The sequence below is a fragment of the Crocodylus siamensis genome, chromosome 1, assembly GCF_052110815.1.
Source record: "Crocodylus siamensis isolate JL-2025a chromosome 1, ASM5211081v1, whole genome shotgun sequence".
Lineage (NCBI taxonomy): Eukaryota > Metazoa > Chordata > Crocodylia > Crocodylidae > Crocodylus > Crocodylus siamensis.
The window spans coordinates 224,736,110-224,753,138 of record NC_143395.1 but is presented as its reverse complement, the minus strand read 5'-3'; the positions used below and the strand labels follow the sequence as shown (position 1 = coordinate 224,753,138).

General features: G+C 40.7%; 1 protein-coding gene across 2 annotated transcripts in view; it reads right to left on the bottom strand.

Moving 5' to 3' along the window:
- Window positions 1–5,709: 5,709 nt before the first annotated feature.
- CIP2A (cellular inhibitor of PP2A) overlaps window positions 5,710–17,029 on the bottom strand; it is a 32,267-nt gene continuing 20,947 nt past the window's right edge. The window contains exons 14-21 of one of the 2 annotated variants that reach the window (XM_090057984.1): window positions 15,985–16,177; window positions 15,116–15,190; window positions 14,915–15,025; window positions 13,619–13,815; window positions 11,402–11,515; window positions 9,922–10,004; window positions 9,296–9,435; window positions 5,710–7,375 (exon numbers count right to left, since the gene is read on the bottom strand). In XM_090057984.1, the coding sequence (XP_089914110.1) occupies window positions 7,205–7,375; window positions 9,296–9,435; window positions 9,922–10,004; window positions 11,402–11,515; window positions 13,619–13,815; window positions 14,915–15,025; window positions 15,116–15,190; window positions 15,985–16,177 (1,084 nt within the window). In that variant the 3' untranslated portion in view covers window positions 5,710–7,204. The remainder of the gene's footprint in view (window positions 7,376–9,295; window positions 9,436–9,921; window positions 10,005–11,401; window positions 11,516–13,618; window positions 13,816–14,914; window positions 15,026–15,115; window positions 15,191–15,984; window positions 16,178–17,029) is intronic. The other variant, XM_090057994.1, reaches the window with a different exon arrangement.

The following is a 17,029-nucleotide window of genomic DNA, read 5'->3' as shown; positions in this document are numbered from 1 at the left end:
GCATGTATAAACAGTAAACTTACGATGCCAGATAGCAGCTTCCTCAAACATGCTACTTTACTCTGCACAGGGTTCCACCTGAAAACTGGAAGCTTGTCCATGTTCACAGTACTTTGAACAGGCTAATTACTGCTGCCGAGTGACAGTAATCATTAGCTCATCTGTGGTATGACAGGGTTGAAGGCATGGCTAACTGGCATGGTAAATGTACGAGGTAGACATGGTTTAAAGGCATTATGTTGATAGTAACTTAGCCATTAACTCCAAGAGCAGTTCCTCGGCTGATACCTTGACCTGCTCCTCGATTGAAGTGGTGAAGAGTGGAGTAATGAAGAATTACAGGGAGGGCAGTCCCCTCTAGGTGCTCCCTGCTGTTGGGGGTTACACAGAGAATGAGAATCTGAAGCAACAACTTAACCGCCGTACAGTCTATAATGTAATGAACATGCATAAGCACAGGCTGCTCCAGCCTCAGTATCACGTAGCAAAGAGAAACTACCGGTGGGAGAAAAGTGGAAGGAGGAAACTGCTGTGTTGAGCAAAACTGAGCTTCCAAAAATAGCAAGACAGGGATTCAAATGTAAGATTAATTCTGTAATTAACTTTGTGAGGCTGAAAACATTAAAGTTCCTGAAATAATTAAAAGTACATAAAAGTTAAGGGTGTTTGTACACAAGCAGCGAGGCTGTTCCGACCTTCTGTAATTACAGCGCACTGGAGCAGACTCAATTAATCAAGTCTGGTGGAACATGGTAGTTACTGCACTCCAGCATCTCACGTATCGGCATCCCCCCAACTAACAATGGTGGCAGAGGTGCTTTATCTGGAACTTCTTCAACGAGCTTTAGAAAAAGTGCCCCCACTGCCATTCTGAAGCACAGGGATGCTGGTACACAAGACGTTCGGGACACTTTACAGCAGCTCTTGGAGCCACTCTAATTAGTGTCCCTCCTCTGAACTCCCAGAGCACATGTATAAACACCTTAAAACATCTTTGGATCATTTAACGGAAGACTTTTATTAACATGAAAGTAAACAGACTAGGAAGATTCTCTGTACAGCAGTCCTGGGAACACAGTGGCTCACTAAAAAAGGTTTTGTACCAGCAATTTCAGTGGAATAAAACTCCTCCATTTTTGACTTGCATGTATTTTCTGAATATTCAAGTCAAAATCCTGTCTTGCACAGTGCAAATCATTATGCTACATGCATCAAGATTATTGAATGCCAAGATTAGTTTGATCTGAAAACTGGGGCTAAAGATTAACTAGAATAATCTGACTTCAAGTGGTAGGTATCTCACACAACAATACAAACTGAAGTGAAGTAACCACTGGGGTGGGGAGGAAGAACACAAACAAGCAGCTATTTACCATATTAGAAAGAAAAAATGGGCTTATTCATTGCTTAGCATGCATATGTGGAGTTGTGTTTACTATGCTGTAATATATAACAATTTTGTAACACATTACAAACTTACGTTACAAAATTAAAAAGAGGGCTGATCTAAAAAGGTATTTTTTAAAGCACAACTTCTATAGTAAAATTTTTCCACAAGTCCTAGTGAAGCCTACCAGAAAAAACACCCCCCCAACCTAAAAGAGCATCTTAAAAGATCTAGAGACAACATTCAAAATAAAAATCCCACTTGATCCAATGATTTCATCCTACATTTGTCTAGCAGTTTGTAGGGTTGTGCAGTTACAGCACTCTTTATTTAAAAATTCAATACATATGTATGCAAATTATATGCAATTCTTACTCTTGGCAAGCAGCTAACTTAGTTTTGGATTGCAATAGCAGTGCACAAATAGAAGCTGCTGCTGAACTTCTTAAAAATGTCTTAATTCAGGCAGAACTTCAGATCTCTGTTCTCTTCTGACATCATTTCTCTAAATAGATATCTGCTTATGTAGGGCACCAACCACATGATCAACACAACACTTAACCACTTCTATAGGCCAAAAGTAAGAGAACACAGAAAAGATTTTGCCCAGGAAGGGCTGGGCATTGTAATGGGATAGGAGTCCAAGGGCAAAAAATATGACTGGATAACAAAACTGGAATAAGGAAGCTGAGTAATAGTGAGAGACAAATAACCATTTCCTGGAAAAAACTCTAGTATCCCCACACTTTGAAACAATGTCTTAAAATGTTGTTAAAACAAATCCGTAAGAATGTGCCCAAATATGGCCACCAAATGATATAGCCTTTGGGAAAAAGGGGGGCGGGAGGGGGAGTTTCTACAAACTCAGTTAAAAATATATAAGCCTAGTTCCCTGAAGTTTGTCTGCTCCAAGCCATTTCCAGTGCCTTTCCTTTAACTACAGGAGGCACTCAAGTTTATCGAGTGCTGTTGAGTTCTGTTTTTCACAAGTTTACTGGAAAATTGTCTTCACTAACCAATCCTGCTAGATCCAGGCAGAACAGAGGATGGTGCCCACACGCACATGACAAGCCAGTTTCTGCAGCTCTGTAGGGTCACTATCTTGAACTGGCCCCAAGCTCCCCTCATTTGCTTGGTACAGGATAGAGAAAAAGGACTTCTCCAGGAGCGCACGCAAGTCCAGCAAGCCAAAGGGGGCACTGAGGGGGAGCACAGTGGCCACAGCCTGGGACAGTCCAGAAAAGTATGAAAGAGCATTTTCCTCCACTTCCTCACACCAAGGGCAAGCAACTGACACCACCAAGAGGGGAAGGGAGAAGGAGAGGGAACAACAAGAGTACAGGGGGCAGAACAAAACCACCAGTCTTGGACAAGGGCGCATGAGTGGGACAAGCAGCCCTAGAGTGATTGGAACTGGGTGTCAGCAAAGACCAGCTGCAGTCAGACAGGGAAAGACAGATCAGATAACAAGTCTGAGGAATACATGTCCACCAAGAATGGCTGGGCATTAGTACAGGGATAACAGTCCCAAGGAGAAAAAATTGCATTTATTGGATAAAGAAACTGGAATGAGTCTGAAATAGTGACTGAGAAAAAGGAAGTAGGATGCAGAAGACACAACTGGATCAGCTTGGGGCAAGGGAAGAAAACTTTCAATAAGTGAGCAGAAGAATCCAAGGCTCTGCGAGAGGTGGGAAAGGAAGCCAAGATTCCCAGTCTGGCTTGTGCTGATGTACCTGGGAACCCTCTAGCACAGTGCTTCTTAACCTTTTTAGACTTATGGCATCTCTGAGAAAATGCCAGCTCTTAAATTTTCAGTTTTAACCACAAATACCCTATTAGCTCAAATTCAAGATGAAGCATCCCTCCCCCCCCCCACCTTAACATGGGGAAAAAGGCCCTGTGTCTTGGATTCAAGTGTGAGGGGGGGTCAGGCAGTTGCCAGAGTGCAGACTCTGGCCCTGACCTGGGCTGGGAGTCTGTGTCCTCATCCACCCCACTGTTTACCCCCTTACTCTGACACTGAGCATGTGTCAGCAGCTCTGTTCCCAGCTCCAGGGTCACAGCTGCTGCAGCCTGGCAGGGGCTGGAGTGCCCATGTGCCTTGTACCCCAGACTAGAGGATAAGCAGCAGGGGTGTGCCAAGCGGGCCCTATTCCATTTGAATGTGGCCCGAATAGGGGACAGTGATTTCATTTGATCACTGTCCCCGATTTGATTTGGATGAATCCAAATCCGAAGAGTCGCTGCTAATTCAGAGAATCAGTGATTTGGACACAGGCACAGCTTTAAATCTCTTTTCTACATACCTCAAGATACCAGTGCAGCTTGTGAATGCTGCGATGCTGGGGCAGATGGAGCATCCCACAGGAGTGCAGGGGGGACCTCCACGTGCTTGGCTGCGAATCCGGAAGTGGACTGGAACTACTTCCGGTCCACTTCCAGGTCTGCTGGGGAGCATGCACGGGGGGCCCTCTCATGCTCCCCTGGCTCGGCAGTCAGTCACAGGGGGACCCCAGGTGCCCCGCACCAGACCTAGGAGGCACCAGCCACTGGGCCCCCAAGTGTGCTCCCTGGTGGACCTGGAAGTGGACCAGTACTTCCAGTCCACTTCTGAGTTTGCTGCTGAGCACTCTGGAGAGCTCCCCACGCTCCCGTGGGACACTCCATGAGCCTCAGCGTCACAGCATTTGTGAACCACCTGCTACCTTAAGGTATGTAGAAAAAAACATTTAAAGCTGTGTCTGTGTCCGAATTGCTGAATTGATTCTGAGGGATGCGATTTGATTTGGAGAGATTAAATGGTCCTCTAATTTGATTTGGATTACAGATTCAGCCACTGAATCAGGCCAAATCGAAATCAGGGACTGAAGCATCACACAGCCCTAATAAGCAGCAGCAGAGAAGCCAGGTTGTGATGCAGGCCAAGGGGCAGGAAGGGCAGAGTCTACAGGAGTCAGAGGCAGCAGGGGAATGGAGTGTGAGGGTAAGGACAAGCAGGAGGTGCAAGCAGGAAGGGTCAAGCCACTTAACCCTCTCTGTTGTCCAACCCTGCCCCCTGCAGCATTGGGGGTGGGTGGGTATGAATTTAAGACCCACCAATAAAACAGATTCTATACATGGGAAATTATAGAAAAATTATAATTTTAAAATATACAGAATCAAATTATTGGGGCAGTCATCTTATATTAAAAAATAGTCTTAGATTCAGAGTCTTGGGGATTGATTTGCAGAAGTACAGGGAGCTCAGAGCTACTACTCAAATTTATGGAACTTGTCCCTGAAACACACAAAGTGCTAAATAAAAATATGCATCAAAACACCCAGAGTCAGTCCACACTTTTGATCTTAATTGATGCCTCAGTTCCTGATCCTTAAAAACAGAGATCAAACCAATCATCACTTCAAATCAATTCATGAAACAAATTATTAAGCACTCAAATGATAACCAATACCCATGAGAAAGTTAAGACTCCTCCACAACTTGGTTTGAAAAAAAAAAAAATATTGAATAGCTGTTTAAATAAACCATGTGTATGGAATGAGGTACATGTCTGGTATAAACCCCCCCACCGATATGATCAACTAATTAAAGACCACCATGGTACATTGACACAGAGATGACAAATCAAAGCTGCACATAAAACCTTAATTCTAGTACTTCAAGTACTTAACTTGGAACCTAATGCTTTTTCATAATTTGCATATGCAACATCAATGCCTAAGAGCAACGCACAATGAAGCAGAACTAGCAATTTCCTCTTCGTTCAACATGAAAACATAATTACTTTAAAACCTATGGACTCCCCAGCTTAAACAGGATATAATTAATGACTAGCAGAAAGGTAAATTCTAAACAAAAACAAAACAAAAATAATTAAGTCGAACTTCAAGGTATTTAAATTCCATTAAATGATATTCAACACAACTGGTTAACGAACATATTTATGTAGCCAGATTATAAATCTACATACTAAACTTTTGAAAGCTTCATTTATAAGGCACCATACTGACTGTTGAATAATTTCAGTTCAGTGATGCATTCTATACTTTTCCTCATCTTCTAAGTTTAAATCAACATCAGTTAAATTAGTAACCTTAATATTTTAATTCCAGTTTGTATTTTGCCTGAAAAAAGATTTCTCTTTTCCCATGAAAAATATATTTAGAATAAACCTCTTTCTAAACTGATTTTACTCTCATTAAACTATTAAATTGAACTAATAAAATCTTTTTCCAAATTGACCTTGTACAAATCTAAATACCAACCTCAGTAAATTAGTTTTTAATACCCATTTCTACCTATTGAAGAAATCATAAGCAAATAACAGATTTAATAAAAATCAAAAACTAAAATTTATTATAGGGTGAGCTGGTAGTTGTGCCTATAAATTAAGGTAATGTCATGTTACACAGAATACAGAGTCATTGTATTACCCTTCTCTTTATGAAGAACAATGATACTTTAAAATCTGAAGCACACCTAAGTCACAATAAATATACAATTCATGAACAGGTTAAAAAACAGCCACTATACAAGCAGGAGTTTACAAATAGGTCTGAACTACTAGAAAACCTGCACACAGGAAAGAGAGAGCCATAATACAGTTGAAAAATAAGGCATCTCATTAACAGCTGTGGTACAACATTAAAATCTGACCTGTGCAAAACAATAAATCAAATGATGGTAGAAATAATACATTTATGATACATATCTGATCACTGTTATGGTTCTTCCACTTAAATGCACACAAACGTTGGCAGAACTTTTATTTTTACAGCTAGGAGACATGCTATTCCTATCACCTCCAATTTCAGTAAATTAAGAAGAAAGTGTTCCACCATGAAAGGAAAAAGCATTTCTAAATAAAAAAGCCTTTTGCTTAAAAAGTACAAAATTTTCTTTATATGAAAATAGTGAAAATTTTTTACTGTAAGCTTAAAAACAGTATACAAAATCTTGTTTAAAACAATGCAACACTGACAACGCTGGAAAAAAAAGCAGCAACTGCCAAGCTGACAAGTGACGTGTTGATCATTTTAACAATCAAACCAAGTGAGAGCGGGAATAATATAATGGATAGCATTTAAAAAGGTATTTAAAAAAGCATAAAGAAATGTTTAATAGTCTACAAATATACGTTTCCTATTTCAAAACTACTTTCTGTAAACTAGACAAATATGAATTCTACATTTTATCAACTTCACCTCCTTTCACAAATCTTTGTAGATATTTTTAATAAGTTCAATTATTGTAGTGATTTAAATTAAAAATATTTAAATTAAACTTTATCAGCTAGTTTTTTACTGTAACATGCATCTTTTGGTATTGGTACCACCTTTTAATTCATATAACTTTTATCACTTGGTTTGTACCTTGGACATTGGAAATCTATGTTGCATGAATATTGAAGCAAATGGTATTTGAAAGTGGAGTCAAAAGATATGAACTAAAGGAGATGGAAATATAAGCAGAGTGCTTCTTAACCTTTCTATACTGAACTCTCACATGTTACACTCCCAAGCTGACCATCTCCTCCTCTTCCCACCAAAATATCTGAGATTTAAACCTGGAGTCTAACTGGGTTTGGCCCCTTGACCACCAATTTCCACAGAAGCAATCACAGACATTTTTTACACAGCTAAGGTTTTTCATGCCAGAGCTTCTTTAGATGAGCAATACAATTTTTTCTTTAATGAACAAGTTCAGAATTTGGCCAGTTTTAACTGGCCTATAATATTTGAGCCAGATCCCATATTAACTCTCAAGTTAAACAAAATACATAAAGTTGCACTAAATAAACCTTAATTCAAAACCTATAAGCTAAGGTTTACTGTTTCTGCACTTAATTTGCCACCACTTAAACTGTGAATCATTGCTATCATATGCGAGTGTTTGTTCAGTTCTTCTTGCTGTAGCTTCACTATGGCCTCCTTCTCTTCCAAACGCCCTTCCAATTGGGACTTCTGCACTTCCAAGGAAGAAGCCTACAACACGAATAACACGTAGGATTAAGACAAGCAAACAGAACACTTTCACATCATGTTAGAACTGCTTACGTGGCTGAACTAATGTTAAAAAAGTAAAATACAAACTAGCAAAGTAGTTTCAAAATTAAGCCATTTATGGAGACAAGACAATGTGCTCCAAACATTTTATGTACATGAAATAAGTTCACATGCATTGCCACACTTCAGAAATGGTTTGGGTATAACTTTCTATAAAACAACACCACCATTTGTTGTCTTGTAGTCTTTCTGACAGCAAGACCCAAAAACATGTGCAACTGGACAAGCCTTTTAATAAATAAATAATTGTTCAGGCAAAATTATTAAAAACAAAGACAGGGTATGTTTGCATCAGAAATAATTTCTCTAGGAAATCTAGCCTGCATTCCCAGTAGTGCATCTGCCTTAACATGCATCTTCAAAAAGCTTTTAAAAGTATCAATGTTCACCCCATACGACATTGCTCTTATTTTACACGCAAAAGGGGAGGGGAGGCAGAAACAGATTAAAGATCAACTCATGCTGTACCTTTGCAGAACACCAGAAGTAGTCTTTTGACTCTATGCTATTTTCCTACTTTCCTATGCCCCTATGAAGTAGCAAGTATGTACTGAATGTGTATTTATCTTCCTATTAGCTTCCCTGCTACCCCTTGGCCCCCAGCCCAGGCTCTGTGGCTGTCAGCAACTACTCTGGCTCTGGGTAGCTGCTGGAGCCTGGGCTGCTCCCAGCAGGGCTTGCAGCATCTCAGCTGCCTGCTGGGAGCAGTCCAGGCTCCCAGTTGGCAGCAGCTACCCAGAGCCAGGACCGGCTGCAGTCAGGAAGATGCAAACAGCTGCGCTGGGCTTCGGCATCAGCTCTGTACTGGCAAGTGCAGGTGCACCTTGGAGCAGATGGTAGGGGGTGGCCTGAGGCAACGCAGCTCTGGTCTCTCCCACGCTACCACCATGGAGCTGATGGTGGGGCTCTGGAGCCTGGCGCAGCTGTTTGTAGCCAAATAGGTGCTGGAGCTCAGTGCATCAGGTCCACGCCGGCGACAACTGTGCACACACCTTGGGGCAGCAGGGTAGCACAGCCCGCCCCAAGGTACTCATGCAGTCGCCACCAGCATGGAGCTGATGCCAGAGCTGAGAAGCCCCGCCCAGCTATTTGTAGCCTGCCCGCTGCAGCTGCCCAGAGCCCAGGCTGGTTACAGACGGCTGCGCTGGGCTCTGGAGCCATCACCAGCTCTGTGCCAGCATGGGAGAGACCGGGGTTGTGCTCCCTCAGGCACCTCCCCCACTGCCAACTCCGAGGCGCGCCTGCACGCGCCACTATGTAGCTGATGCCACGGGCTCCAGAGCCTGGTGCAGCTGTTTGGAGCTGCCCAGCTGTAGCTGGCCCCAGGGCTCTGGGTAGTTGCGGTCAGCTGGGAGCCCAGGCTGCCCCCAGCAGGCAGCTGGGAGGCTGAAAGCCCTGATGGGAGCAGCCTGGGCTCCGTTGCTGGCAGCAGCTACCCAGAGTCAGGGCTGGCTGTGACATGCCAAACAAAATGGCCTTGTGTACCATGCTCGGCATACGTGGTGGGGGTTGCCAACCCCTGGGTCTATGGTCTTTCAGACAGGCTGGAGGAACTCTAGGAAGCCTTCTGGTGTTCAAAAACAAAAAAACCCCCAGTTTCCTCAACAGATCTCCCCTTAGAGCTGGGTGACCTTATGCTTTAATGATTTAATAGCACAGCTCTTTGAAAGGTCAAAAAGGTAAGGTTAAAAACTGAGTAGCCCTGTATTCATTGCACCATATTAGCTACTTCAGCTTTTCTACTATTTCCAATATTAATTTATCTGATGTACCATCTATATCAATTATGCAAAGATTTGTTTCTACATGAATTTTCCTTTGTAAGAAAACAAATCTTACCTTAATGCTCAATTCTTTTCTTGCCTGCTCAGTTTTACCCAGTTCCTTTCTGAGAATGCCAATGGTTTCTTCCATATCTGTTTTTTCTTTCTGCCGGGCTTTAAGTTTCTCTTCCAAAATCTTTATTTTTTGCTGCAAGCCTTTTGAAAATGTGTTAACAGATCAGCTGACAAATTCAAAAAGAAATCCATCCAACTGCCCACAAACTTTCCGGTATGAGTTTTAGTAAAATATGACTGTTAATAAATGACTTACCCAGTACTGCCATCTACTGAAAAGTTTTAATAGCTATTTACAAGTAGTATTCTTGGATATTTACTAAAGATTTAAAAAATTAAATACTGCATAGTCTAAGTTCAACTGAAAATTTCAGCTTAAAAACAGGTTACATTTCGTGACATCATGCAAAATTTCACAATGCAGACACAGGTTAGGAAATTGTTTTCAAATTTCCTCCCACTTATTTTGCTATTGACAAAGTTTCGTTTTTTAAACAAACTAAAACTTCACTAGGTCACACTAAAGTGTTCAAAGCTTTTTATGAGCTGAAGATGCAGTTAGACTCCAGGTTTAAATCTAGTTAACTCTGTATTTATAAAACAAATATTTAAATACGTGCAACTTACTTGATATTTTACCATCTCTCTCCTGTAGCTGATTCACTAACTCTTTTCTATGACTTTCTGTTTCCATCAACTGTGTTATAGTTCTGAAATTGGGGAGGAAAAAAAAAAAAAGAAAAAAAAAAAATCAATCCAAATGACCAGTCTATTTCAAAGGTAATTCACCATCTAACTTTTTACCGCAGCATTTCATACAATTATCAAAATAAATTTTCAAGTTAACCAAGCTGAAGTGATTTTATATTCTTCTTCTTGTGGGGGAAACCAACCTATTTACCTTTTGTTACATTTCCTTTATCAAGGACATACAGTTTAAATACAGTAACCTGAAGTGAGATTACCCCTCACCCCTCTGGCCAGCCTTTCATTGGATGGCTTTTACCACTAGTGATGCAAGGACCAGGAAGAATGCTGTGATATTTGAAAGGCTTGCAAACTGACAGTTAACATTTTGTTTAAACTGAATGCACATGACCTGGCCTTTGTAACAGTCCTTTGCTTAAAGATCCCTCCCCCCACCAGCCCTGCTTGAGGGTTAGTTTTGTTGTTAATTTTTCGCAACCTGAAAGCATCTCTCCCCAGCTACAAGAACTACCATTTGCAACAAATTTTGCACAGGGGTCCAGCACTAGTCTGATGATTTAACTAAGCTAAAGGGCAAGAGAATCAGAATTGTTGCCTATATGGTGAAAGGACTGTGGGAGGACAGTTCAACCTGGGAAGTGAAAGAGTTATCGGTATGCAATACTTAAATGTATTCTAGCAGTGAATGAAATGAGGCAATAGTGCACTGTAAGCTTACCTATTGTGCTGGAGGAGAGCCATTTATGAAACTTACTTCAAAATATAAAGCATCAGTTCTTTATTCCCCAGATCTGAACAAGCGGAGCTTTAAAAACTAACCCTGTATGAAATTCAGCCACAAATATACACATACAAGTCTTACCAAACTTGACTGAAAGCTTGCCTGAGCAGTGGCTGAAATTTGGATTAAAATAGATCAATAAGAGTAAACTATATTATCTTTTTAGTACACAGTGCCTCAGTGCTTTCTGTAAAGTTGCATTTTTGTATTAATTCCCTTGGTAAAAGCAATATTCCAGAGAACCTTTCTAGAATAAAAAGGAAGTCCTGAAACCTATCAAGTTCCATAAAATATGGAAGTAAATTCTTGTATTATACTTGGCTTTGGGACTTCCTAACAACTAATTTTGGTTGTTGCACCATTTTTATTTGTCTCTGCTACCTGTTTTCACGGTCGCATGCAACACCCACCCCCCCAACCTGTACGGAACTAAGTCCAACTATAAAGCTGTCTTAAACACAAAGAAAACGAGAAAACGTTCCCATCCCACTTTACACTCAGTTCTCTCAGGGGTTACCTAAACCACAGATAATTGAAAAGTGGGTACTGAAGTGCAATTTTATTTGATTGTTTCCTCTTAAAATTTGCTTAAAAAATAAAAGCATGAATTAAACTTACTTGTCATTCTGTTGCTTAAGCGATTCACTCAGTTTTTTCATTGCCTCAATTTGTTTATTCAGTGAATTGCATGTAACCTGAAGATCTTTATATTGTCTCTCCATGGTTTCATGCCTAAAAATAAAGTTAATGGATTATGTTGACTTTTGAAAGGCTTACTTAAGAATCATTTGTCAAAAAAAAGCAAACTCTAAAAAAAACTTTCGCATTTTATGTGCCACTTTTTCCTCTGCTTTCAAGCAAAAATGGTTACGTACACCTTCAAGGGGGAAAAAAGCTTTGCTAGAAGAACCCCTTAGTACAGTGGTTCGCAACCTTTTTTTTCCCCGCACCTTGCTGCTGGGAGCAGAGTGTGGCGGTGGGGACGGCCCCGGGGCAGTCCCAGCACACGGCACGCCTCTTTTTTGTGCAGCACTACCAGCATTGCCCCCGCAACTCTAGTTTGGGTTGCGACCCAGGGTTGGGAACCACTGCCTCAGTACATTAAGTGAACACCAACTTCAATCCCACTATGAAGCCTCACCCAAGCCCCACTGTAACCCACTGTTGCACATAAATATTTACAAAGCCCTGCACCAGATTCAGTGGAAAAGATTTTAAAGGAGAGTCTGGAAAAACTAAAAAAAAAGTTATTTATCCACAGAACAACAACTATAACATATGAAGCACAGGGTGCAAACTTCTCAACAGTGGGTACATCTATATGTATTCTAATTAGTTCTGCAGCAGTGTCAACACCTATACCTGTACCAGTATTAGGGTGCAGTACATTAACCAGCTCCACTGTAAGGTAGTACCATCAAGGACAGTACTCTTACAGTAGAGTACTTATACGTGCCAAAATGCACATATACACGGTACCAGCGTTGCATGGGAGTCTCCCCCTGGGCTCTGTATCATCCTGGGGTTGCTCTGTGGTCCTTCGCGCAATCGACTCCTGTGCAAACTGCACCAGAGTTTACTGCTCCATCTTAACTATACACATAGATGAACCCATATCTAAGCCTGACTGGAATGGATCAGCTTCTGCCAGTTAGATCTGCTGAAGGTGTCACACTTGTTGCAAATTAGCACAAGGTAGTATTTCATTTTCTCCTTTTATGGATTTAAAGACAAATTTCTTTCACATAAAAATGGCTATGAGCAGATAGCCTCTGTGTAAAAGATGACAACATGTTAGAATGACAAAGACGACCAGGAGATGAAGTATATAGTTCAGTGGCCAAACCATAACACTTCAAGCAAAGTACAAAGATCCAAAATACAAAATCAAAATACAAAAATCAGGAAATAATATTCTGCAACATTAAATTATTCTCAAGTGAGGCACTAAGGCATGACTATAAAAACAGAGTTGCTCTGATACTGAAAACCTAAAAACACAGTCTAAAGACTGCCTTGGCACAGCTAAACAAAATAAATGAACAAATGTAGAAGAAGCCAGGCTGGCCCAGGCAGAAATCCTGGATTAGAAGGGCAAAGTTTTCTGATATAGGGAATTTTAACTTCCTCTGTTGCAGCTATCATTCAGCTCTTATTTTTTAATAAACCTTGTGGTTTTCTTGCAAATACTCCAGTCGTGTTAATGATTGGGCAAAAGCCAGATTCTAAGCGATAGCGTGGAGGTTTTGGTCCCTTCAAAATCTTGATCCTAACAATTTATAGCTTTGCTTATTGAAGGGTCACTTCCTTCCCCCCCCAAATTCCTCTGCAATCTCTTGGCTTCACATTTAGTGAAAAATACCATCAACTAATTATATGTATATGTGAAGGAGACAGCCTTTTCATTTTAAAGCTGTGGCCTGTATTTCCGATGTGTGTGTGTTTTTGAAGACAGCCCTATTTATTCCCTCTGGTATACTTCATTCACATCCACCCCACTTTTCAACCATTAAAAAAAATAATCTTCCCTAGAGAGGGAGTGTGGGGGAAGAAAGAAAAGCAAAGCAGTTATAATTGAAAACCCCACAAGCAAATGAATATGTAACACACTGTCCTTGCAACACGCTGAAGCCAAAAAACGAAGTGTTTTCAACACACCAAAGGTCTCTGCTTTCCCATGATCAAGATAACCAAGGGAACCTAATGGAGTCAGAGCAATCATTTGTTGAAATGTCAAATACCAGAACCTTTACAGACATCCATTTACATATGTAATCATAGCTTTAAATATGCCCCCCCCTGCAAAGCATGACATTCAAAAGCTTAAGTTCTTACTTCTGAAGAAGATCAATGGAAGATCTTTTCAGTATCTCGTGTTCTTCAGCCACAGTTTGTAACTTTCGATTGTGCTGAAAGAGCTGTTCAATATCCTTCTGTGCCCGTTCAGATTCTACCTGTTGAGCTTTCAGTAGTACATCGAGTTCTTCATTTTTTCGTTCTGCATCCTTCAGCATTGCAGCAAGTGTTCTTGCCTTCGAGCAAAAACCAAACAAAAACCCACATGCAAACTCAATAACAGGCTCTCCTATGAAGCAACACCCACTCAAGAAAGGACATGCGAACACCATGTTATATTTTGTGGAGGGAATTTACAACAGCCATTAATCTCTGAGGTCAGTGTATTTACAGATATAAAAAGAGCAAATACTGAAGTACTGGCAAGATATGACTAAATTTGAAAGGAAGTACAAACTTCTAAGGACTGTGAATGATGAAGAAAGTTTAAGTCCTTTCAAAAGCATCTTTGAAGTGGTTACCCCAGTGGTTTACGGCTTCATGTCAAAACAGTTCCAACAAACCTTCTAGCTCTTGGCAATAGTAATATGTATTTTTAAAATTTAATTAAATGTATTTTACATAGGTAGAAATGTTACCTTGAGTAGGTTTTGTCTAAATGGTTTTTCAAAAAAATGTGTATTATGGGGCATCCATACCAGGGCTTAAGGTGGTAGAGCTGCTTTATCTGGTCCATCAGTGAGCCAACTAAAAGCTGGGGGCATGGCCTGCTGCAGAATTAGCTTGGCTTACCACCACCAGTCCTAGACCCACTGCTACCAACAGATCCCCTCTGCTGGATCCATGACCACATCCAGATGCACTGCTGGATCCCTTGCCACTACTGAACCCCTGGATTCTTCTACTGTCACAGCTGCCCTGTGCCCCAGGCTGGATCCTGCCTGTGAGGAGCCCTATAATAATCTGGATCAGCCACTCGGCCTCAGGAGAGTTTGACACCCCTGTTTTAAGTACAGCTTGATTAAGAAGTAGAAACTTTCAGATGTAGTATAACAAAAACACATGGGAAATTCAAAGGTGACTCGAGCTGCTTTAACTAAAAGCATAAAGTGAAACTAAAGGAGACTAAGTACTGAAGTATTTTTTCAAACTGATTAAAAAAAAAATTTACCCTTTATCCAGTTTAATTTTTAAAATAAAATTTCCAAGTTGAGGTATATGCACTGTGTTAGAGCTACTCTACAATGGTTCCTCCATGAGGAAATTGGCATGCAGACTCAACAACGTTAGGCATTTTCTACATCAAAATTCTAGACTTAGCTTACTCATACTCACCTCGGACTCAGCTTGGGCTCTCTGACAGCGGTACTGTGCAATCAGCCTGTCAGCCTGAGCAAGGGCTAGGGCCTTTGCTTCCAAAAGATCTTGTAACCTGGTTTCTTTGGACTATGAACAAAAAGAAAGTAGCATAATTTCACTAACATAAGTGGGTTTATACATACACACACACACACACAAGAAGTTAATAGTACTCACTGCTAATGTAGAAAGCTTCTGTTCATAGACATCCATTATGTCAGATATCCTCACATCAGTTACTGGTTCCTTCACCTGTGGGAAATGTTACAGTAGCAAAATTAAGGGGTCTTGAAGAAAAGCTGTCCACCTTGTAACTATGACTGGTCATTTAAAGAGCCTGATGACTGAAATGCAAGTCTATAAGCCTAAATACTTTAATTATTCTCAATGGAACATCAGCTTTGCTGCAACTGTTCAACTGTAATCCCCATCAGTTGTATTGTTTGAAGTCATACGGTTTGTCCAGTAGCATACTAGGAGTTCAATTGTGTCCTAAAAGTCAGTGAAGACCTTACAACAAAGGTATTTGCTTGCATGTATGAGAGGAGCCTCCCCCAAGTGGTTTGGGGATTAAGGGCACTTTCTGATAAGGCAGTGCCAAACAGTGGTGCCAATTTTGGGAATTATTGAGTTATGTTGATGCATGACTGACTGTGCATATAAGCCCAGCAGCTTGCAGAGGATTGCTATGAAATGTTCAATGGTTAGTTTGGGGAAAAAAACCTAACAAACAAAAACGTTATTAAGATTTCCTGGAAAGTAACAGTATTTCCCTTTGCAGAGAAATCAAAACACCTAAGCAAACAGGGAGAAAGCACGCAGGAAAATGTCTCAACTCCTGACAGATCAGACTCAGACCTTCTGGGCATCTCTCAGCTTCTACATACTGCAGGCACTGAATTCTAGTTCAAGACATGAATCCATGCTGTTGTTTGAATGGAAATGCTGTAGCCCAATTAAAGATTTTTAGTGAATTACAGTCTTGTTTTTACCAGATCAGAGTTGTAAAACTTAAGCATACTGAAAATACATAAAAATCTCTTAACCTCTAGTCCAGACTGAAGTTTTTGTATTAGCTCCTGGATGTTTGAAATTGTTGAATCATCACTTGTAGAGTAGGTTGTAGAGCACTTCATTGATGTCATACTGGTCACAGATGATTGCATATGGATTCTTTTGGACATGGGCTCCACCTCTTGTTGTTTGTATGCATTATTTGCAGCAATGCTTTCACCAAGTCTACATAAAAATAACAAGCAAGCAATAAAACCTGCCACAGATGTATGTTGGAGGTACAGAATAGAAAGTTTTGCAGGAAAAAAAAAGCAGCTTGTAATTATGATACACACTGAAAACATGCAACAGATCAATCCCCCTGCTAACACCATCCTGGATTCTAGAATTTCTTTTGACAGGTATACAACCATATCAAGACATAATGGTGGCAACTGTCCATCCTCCTGGATTATGGTGTATGCGTGAGGGCCACCCAAACCTTCAATGCATATATCTGGGTGGGAATTTTTGGAGGAGTCGAGGCTGCCCAGACCTTCCATCCTCCCTTTAGGCCACTAAGACAGAATCCAAAGGCCAGACTGAGTCTAGATGCTTGGTGCCTTCATGCCTGTAGTTGTATAAGTGTCTGGCAATCAAACCCAGGTCTCCTGTGTGGTAAACAAGGAGTCTACCACTAAACCACAGGGGACTCCCTCAAGACATACAGGAACAAATGAAAACTAGGAGACTAATCACCTATTGACAGCATTTCCATAACTGCCATTACATTTTTTGATGTTTGATCTCTCATATCTAGAAAAACTACTATGATCTCAAAGAAAGAATAAGACCAGTCGCTCTGTAACAACACAAAACACTTGGTTCCTTGCCTTGAGAGTTTGAAGAACTGAACTTTAAACCTGTCACAACTTCAGGACAGTGACTGCAATCCAGCATGCATGATACATCAGTATTTGAAGCAGTAAAGAAAAAGAGACTCAATTTAGAAAAACTAGTATAACACTTTACAAAAAAGCTTCTCCAGCATGCTTTCTTTAGCTCCGAGACATTTAGAATTTAAGTTTGTTTCAGTGG